Source organism: Olea europaea, chromosome 21, assembly GCF_002742605.1.
Source record: "Olea europaea var. sylvestris chromosome 21, O_europaea_v1, whole genome shotgun sequence".
NCBI classification, from domain to species: domain Eukaryota; kingdom Viridiplantae; phylum Streptophyta; class Magnoliopsida; order Lamiales; family Oleaceae; genus Olea; species Olea europaea.
Window position 1 is genome coordinate 14484261 of NC_036257.1, and position 7913 is coordinate 14492173.

Consider the following 7913-nt stretch of genomic DNA (forward strand, 5'->3'; position numbering starts at 1 on the left):
AAGTTGACTTGAACAATACCAAATGGCTGAGCTTGAGTATTTTTTAAAAATTGTATACGATGGCTTAAAGCTTAGTTCTAGCTCTTTGATTTACATTTTTGATCTAGAAGCATAAACTTATCTTATTCAAAAGGATCTTAGAAACTCGTCCAAGTCAAGTTTAAGCTTCAAATTACATGTTTTACTTTTGAGGATCAAATTATTAGTACAGTCAAACTCAAGATTCATTTGGTGAGCTTCTTCGGACCAAGATTATAGATGTAACTAAACTAGAAGGGAAGTGCATGAATTCTTTGATAAGGGAACTAAACTTACAGTGTACGACTATTGAAATATTTACTTTCTTTGTTCAGTCATATCTTAGACAAGTTGGATTTTTTTATTTTGTTTTTACTTGTTTTCGTATTTAGGGCATGTTTGAGCCACATTTTTTTCAAAAAAATACATTCTTAAACAGTGATTAGACATCATTTCAACCACATATTCTTCAATAAATAATATTACGCACAAATCCAAATTTTTTATTTTTATTTTTTAACCACACATTTTCCATCAATTTACTATTTTAAAATTCATTCTAAAGAAAATAATGTGCCTGAAAGATAAGTGGATATAAGAAGTCGTGTTGTTGAGATCTATCTAGCTGTAAATATCTTTGGATTTCCTCCATTTGAAATTTTCTTCTAACCGCTCAAACAAGGGCTTATTTAGAAATTTAATCTAGTTTTTATTGCTATTAAAGAATAAATTAGGGTAAGTCTTTATAGGGCTGGTTATGGTAGGTTTTAATAGGAAAGAAAAATTATAGGGCCGGTTATGGTAGGTATTAATAGGTAAGAAACATTACATTAGGTTTTCATTGATGCGGAAAATTATGATAGATATAGATAATCATAACTTTTCTATTTTGGTTGTTAGTAACCCTGTAATAAGGTGTTTCACTTTATATTTCTTAATATACAAAAATTACACAAAATTTCTATATTTCTTTCTATTTCTACTTTAACTAATTTTTTTACTATAAAAATTTTACCATGAAGTAGAAGAAATATTTAAATAATACCATGTGGTCCAATCTAACATCTTAAATTTTTAGATTAAGTGGTACGAGAATTGTATACATGTTAGGCTTTAATAGAAAAGAATAAATCTCGCCGACACAAGGGAGATGTACTGAAGAGAATATTAAAATGATATATGTGACCTATCTAACCACTAAAACTTTGAGATCAAGTGGTTCAATACATTATATCAAAATTGCTATGATGCAATTAATTGAATAGATAAAGATGGCAATACAATGAACGGAGCCTTCTACATTTGAATTAGCCTCTTAGGGGTTAGTTGAATGTGGATATCCTTTTAACCATATATAGGTACAAGAAGAGTTTTTCATCAATGAAGTATTATGCCAATACATAAACAATATCTCATACATTCAAATTTTTTGGATCTACCCAAATTATTATTAGTTACAACTTGGCCGACTTTATGAGAACAAATTTTTAGCTTACCTACTTTATGACCTTGTTTACAGAGATTCTAAGTCTCTTATCTGAAATATCATTAATAGATAGTGAAATTGCAAAATAATACAGAGACTCAAAAACAAATCTATAACAACTGCCCAACTCACTCTATAAAATTAGCTTGTAAAGGTCGGATTCCCAATTGGTTATAAACCCCGTAAACTAAGTCTTAGTCTAGCAGTGAGAGATACAATTATGATTATTATATTCCACTCCTCTTTTTAAAACCAACGTCCACTATAGCCCATATTTCCAACTAGGTGACTTCAAATAACAAGTAATTTAATGAAAGTAGCTCTCCCCAAGTCTCCCCGTCTGCAACGAGGGTCATCCCCAGAAGGGTGCTCCTCCCTTTGAGAGTCACCCTCCACCCTTAGATCCTTTTATTGCTTGTGGAAGTATTTCAAAGTCTTTATAGCATTTAATATATTTTCAGGGTTGATGGTAGCTCATATTTACAAAAACCTTACGGTTTCACTATTGTACAATTAACATAAAAATTGTTGTTCTTCATAAAATGAATGTGTAAATGTGTAACTTTCCTCATTATGGTCCCACTGCACTAAAATTAATTGAAATTTGTGCTATGAAGAAAAAATTTTGAAGAAATTCTGGAGTTATGCCTTAATAGTGTTCATCCAAACGAAGTGAGCACCAATTGTAAATGTTACGAGAGAATTCTTATCAAGTATAGGGGCATCTTTGTGTTTGTTGAGCTTTAGTGGATGAAAAATTCCCTCATTTTGGATTAGAATGAAAACTACTCTTTTCTTGAAATTTGAACTCGAGCATTTAGTCCAAAGAGTTGTAAAATCTGTTAAATTTTTTAATATGAAAGTTCATACTATTCGCGGTATAAATTTTCTGGCTGGGGTATTAATTGGAGAAGAACATGTATTCTACATAGTGGGCCCGAACTAGAAGTGCTAGGCTAATTTACACACCTCTAATACTTTATTTATTTTTATCTGCTGTCTTTTTTGATGACTGCACTTTAGAGATATAGAATCATGTACAAGGAACTGAACTGCTTATTCCTTTCTCTAGGTGCTGCCTGAAGGAAGCTGGTATTGTCCGCAATGTCGTTGCCTGATTTGTGGGGATGTGGTCAATAATAAAGATGCTTCACAATCTCATTGCTCTTTTAAATGCTCACAATGCGAGAATAAATGTAATTTTTCTTTGAATCTGTAAGGGAGTGTTTTATCAGATTTCATGCAACTCAAGGACATTAAAAATAGGCTAAAGCATTCTTTAATCCACCTTTTATCATCTGCAAAATTTACGTAAAATTTTTCTATACATGTTAATGTTTTACGCTACTATTGCTTATTAATCCTTCGTTTCTTACTTAGAGCGCTCTCTGTGTCTATGTGGAGGGAGCAGGGGCTACTAAGGCCCCGTTTGATTCTCATTTTTCCCTCTTTTCTTTTCAGCCACAAATTTTTTATTAAAATAATATTACACGTAAATCAAAAACTTTTCATCCACTTATTCTCCATCAATCTACCATTCTAAAATTCATTTTTCCATAAAAATGGGTGTCAAACACCCTCTAAATTCAAAGTCACTAACTTTTTAATGTATGCAAATAGATCACAAGACATGCATTCAAAGGAAGGGCATGAAAATCGAGTTTTCCCCAGATACCTGGTTGTGTGGCGAATGGTGTCAGGAGGTAAATCATTGGTTTCCTTGAATGTATTAGGTTGATAATATCTGACAAACTTGTTAAGAAAAAATTCTTGCATATAGTAAGGGAAGGTAAACAAATCAAATATAGTTTCTTCATGTGGCTTCCCTTTAATATGAAATGATCCACTCCATTTCCATTTTTGTTACAAATTTAATACAGTTCCAGATCAGTCATGAATTATATAGCAGGGCATACATCTTAAGATGCTTGAGTGATGATATTTGGTATTAAATACATTGTCGGTAGTTCTGTATAGCGGCATCACACACAGACAAGCTTAAAGCACCAAGTTCTGGATAGAACTTGGTGCTTTGATTTGAAAAATCCTATCTTGATCTCAAGTTGCCCTTTTTTGGTAACGAGACGATGGATGTTAAATGTTTGCCTTTTCAATAATTGCTTTATTAATATTAGAGATTTATTCTTTCTCAAAGTGTTTTAGTACTCTACACCTAGGTACTCTGTCCTGTTTACTGCTGGCTGGTCGGTAACACTGTGATTCATAGTTTTACATCGAACATCTGCCTTATGGGATCTTTTCTGGTTTAACTTCCCCCGGAAAAATACCTGTTCATGTTTAAGAGTTGGTAATAACTCGTTTTGCTAGACCCTGCTAGCACTAAATTGATTACTTGTCATATTTGTAGACTACATTGAAGAGATGTTGCAGCAAGGATCAAGGGCATGCATAAAAATCTTGCAAAAAATTCTTAATGAGATTACTTGTCTAGAAATTTTTTGTGTTGCTCAGTATATTTAGCATAACCATGAAATGTTATTACATAAACTCACATTCTTGAGGATCAAAGATGAATTGTCTGAGTGGAAGTGTACACATGAAAAAATGTAATGATCATCACGTCCCGATGGAGTAGCATTCGGATAAAGACCAGTCTAAATTTCTGTCATTGTTGAAAGGCAAGTGACGATATTGTTTGGGGAAAAGATATAGTTTTGGGAGGTGTAAAAAATGAAATTGTATTAATAAGTTTTAGGTAAATTTGACATCAACTCTCTTCCTTTGTCACAAGTGACCGTGGATAGCAAAAAAATTGAACTTGTTCCTCTTTTTAAGATTTGTGTTGGAAATGAGAACGCGTTATTATTATGGTTGAAAAGGTTATGTTTTTGTAAAGAAGGTAAACTATGTAATAATTTTTTATTTCCATTACTGCTACTTGTTTGGAAGTTTCATAAATTGCATTAGCTTTTATTTGATCATCTGTAATATTCTGATCCCGTTTGTTTTGATTCCCTGAGCAGGTATACTCGGGTCTTCAGTCTCGCATTGGGTTGATCAATCGTCTCTCTGATGGCTACTCTTGGACACTTCTTAAATGCATTAATGGCGAGCCAAAAGTTCATTCTGACAAGTGCTTTGTTACTTTGAAGGCAGAGTGCAACTCAAAGCTAGCTGTTGCAATAACGATTTTGGAGGAATGCTTTCTTTCAATGGTTGACCCAAAAACAGGCATAAACATGATACCTCAAGTCATGTACAACTGGGGGTAATACTGTTATGGAACATCCTCTTGTTTTCTCCATTTATACATACCTTTCTTTTTTGTTCTACCACTCGTAGCACCATCCTAAGTTTTTCGTATTTCTGGGTAGATTCACTAGGTGAGCAATCACAGAAATATTTCTCTGGTTCTGAAAATCAACTCTTACAACCATTTTCGTCCGTTTTAATTATTATTTCCTCTTCAGCAGTAAAGTGCGGCTGTATCTAGCAAAAATGGAAAGTTCAAGTTATTCCCTCTGCTTACCCTTCCAGATATTATTTCTTCAAAATTTAGTTTCTGTCATCTGCTTAAGTTTTGTTGGTTTTATTTCTGATTTAACTGATTCCCTTAAGTAGGATGGCCAAATCTGCACTCTGTATGAACTGTATGAAGTAAACTTCCATCTCTGGTCTTCATTGCATCTTTAAAACTGGAATACCCCACTCAATAGGGTTTCGTTGCTGAGATGGTGCAAGAATGCTATTTTATGTCCTATAACACTGTGTCTTTGTATTAACATCTCATCTAAAATCTTCAGTAGTAAGAGACGGATCACGTGTTCATTTAGATCTTGTTTTCAGCACTTCAAATAGCAAAATTAAGCATTTTCTTGTAGTTGTTGGAGTGTTGCTACCGTTTGTAGGAAGTTGTTGAAGTGTTGTAGGATGTGCTTATTGGTTGTAGTAGGTGCTACCAAACAATTATGTTTGAACTAAATAAAGCTCAGATTGAGAACCTTCCTTCAGATGCTATTCAGATTTTTTTTCCCTCAACTATGTTTATTGATATGAGTTCACTTCCTCCATTTTACATCTCTAATTATGTTAACAACATTTGATGGTAACTAAACTCTGGAACTGAAAACAATGAACCTGTGTTTCTTTCAGATCAGAATTCGCACGACTGAACTATAGTGGTTTCTACACTGTGGTTTTGGAGAAAGATGACATTGTGTTGTCTGTAGCATCCATCAGGTAAATTGCGATGTAGAATTTGTATACATTTCTTCAATATACTGTCTTTATGTACCTTTGTGCCGTGTTATCATCTCCCATCCCAAAGTTTATCTAGGAGACTGTTGCATTCTTACATTATCACATGCTTGTTGGTGCTTCACTATTTGATTAATTCAATAATTGTTCTGTTGTTTGTTCCCAGTAACTTGGCAATATTTTTCATAATGTGAAATTTGACCTTAATGCAGAATCCACGGGGTTACTGTAGCAGAGCTGCCTTTAGTTGCAACTTGCAGCAAGTACCGTCGAAAGGGACTTTGTCGGCTCCTTATTAATTCTATAGAAGAGGTAATTTAATAGCACCATTTATTGTGTCTAAAAAAATGTCAATGTTGCATATTTGGCACCATATTAAGTGGTTCATGATCTTTCCAATAAGTGTCCAAGGAATAAACTAAAAACTAAAAGTTTGATCTAATTGGAACATAGCAAATTGCAAATGTTCTCGGAATTCAGATAAGGTAACTTGGGGCTGCCTGGTTGATAGCATGGAGTTAATTTTCTTTAGGGGGAACTTTCCATGAGATTAGGGAGATTTTTTTGGTTGGGAAATCTATCTTATTTTGTGGGTTTCTAGGTAATTGTGCGTCTCACATTCCCGTAATTTGGATGTTTCTTAGTGGTGGTGAAGTACCCAAGAGTGATGTTTCGTGATATTTTGTCCATAGCTAGATTTTCGAGCTTTAGACGAAAGCTTGTGTTCACATTGTAATTGTTAAATGTGATGGTAGATTTTCCCCCTCCACACAAAGGCATTTCCCACATAAATTTGGTTTTCATTTAATGCATATTATTTTTCTTTCATTTAGTTCGTGTTTATTTGGCTTGGTTCAGCGTGTTTGGCATAATAATTTGTTGTAAATTTTCTTTATTTGATGGGAGCAAATCCCACAATTGGAATCTGTTTTCTTAAAATTGCTGTTTGTGAACATTTAAAATTTAAGCATTTGTTCTTTCTAAACGAGTTGTGACTTTCCATTGCGTGCCCATGTCTACTGCTTCTGTATGCATGTTAGTAATTTGAGTTCAGTTGTGGCATTAGATGTTGAAGTCCTTGAAGGTCAAGAAGCTCATTGTATCTGCCGTCCCCAGTGTAGTCGAGACATGGACGAAGGGTTTTGGCTTTGAACCCCTGGAAGACGACGAGAAGCAAAGTTTGAGCAGAATTAACTTAATGGTGTTTCCAGGATCCGTATGGCTGAAGAAGCCTTTGTATCAGAATGCCATTGATCAAGAAAAAGGTGAGGAATCTTTGTATTTGAGATTTTGTTTGTCTTACAAGAGCATGTTTGCTAAGCTTAAAAGTAAGAAAAAGGTAACATACCGAAACATATTGATAAAGCTACGACGAACATGCTCTTTATCACTTTCGATTAACTGAAAAATGAAGCATCTCATCTTTTACTAATGCATTTAACATATGCACATGTATGTTCAAGAAACCACCCATATTGAGACAGGATCAACCGATGAACCAGAGGGCATGCGACTGCGATCTGGATTTGTCTGTTCAAGAAGCCAAAACCGCCACAGAAACCAAAAATGGTAATTGTATCTACAATCCAGTGAAGAACAAGATTTTTGCGCTTTTCGACTTGGATTCTAAAAACTTTTCACTAATGAAGTGCTTTTGTTCTCAGGAGGTAGCCAACTTGAGGTAGTTCCCTATAAAGAGCCCAAGGAGATGTACACTTAGACAGAGAGGCAATTGTTTGTAACTGCAGAAAAAGCAGTGTATTTGACTATAATCTGAAATCAAATATTTAACATGAAATCTGAAACAGATCTTGTGTTTTTTCTTTCATCTTATTCCATACCATTTTTCTTCTATTTCACTTGTTTTTTCTACTTTGATACACTCCCAAACAAAGAGTAATAATGTTAATCAACAACCGTGGTGATGGTGATGAATAGCAGTCGGTGACGATGTGATTATTATCACATTGTTCAATAAATAAAAATGCATAACTTCAGTTGACATGATCGTTGTCTCAGTGTCACGTAGACTGTTAATGAATAGCATTACTAAACAAAGAAATATACACTGACACTAACTTTTATGCCGTTTCGCCTTTTTTTTTTTTGTCATTTTTATTAGTAGGTGTATTTTTGTATAATTTGAGCTTTCCCTACAGTAGAGGATGTGCTTATCAACTTAGCCAAACAT

The 7913-nt window shown here is 34.0% G+C and overlaps 1 protein-coding gene across 2 annotated transcripts in view; it reads left to right on the plus strand.

Moving 5' to 3' along the window:
* The window catches only part of LOC111370827 (increased DNA methylation 1), a 14124-nt gene extending 6548 nt beyond the window's left edge, over positions 1 to 7576 (plus strand). The window contains exons 3-10 of one of the 2 annotated variants that reach the window (XM_022992719.1): positions 2577 to 2700; positions 3125 to 3207; positions 4489 to 4733; positions 5618 to 5704; positions 5935 to 6034; positions 6789 to 6987; positions 7186 to 7291; positions 7387 to 7576. In XM_022992719.1, the coding sequence (XP_022848487.1) occupies positions 2577 to 2700; positions 3125 to 3207; positions 4489 to 4733; positions 5618 to 5704; positions 5935 to 6034; positions 6789 to 6987; positions 7186 to 7291; positions 7387 to 7393 (951 nt within the window). In that variant the 3' untranslated portion in view covers positions 7394 to 7576. The remainder of the gene's footprint in view (positions 1 to 2576; positions 2701 to 3124; positions 3208 to 4488; positions 4734 to 5617; positions 5705 to 5934; positions 6035 to 6788; positions 6988 to 7185; positions 7292 to 7386) is intronic. The other variant, XM_022992720.1, reaches the window with a different exon arrangement.
* Positions 7577 to 7913: the final 337 nt, after the last annotated feature.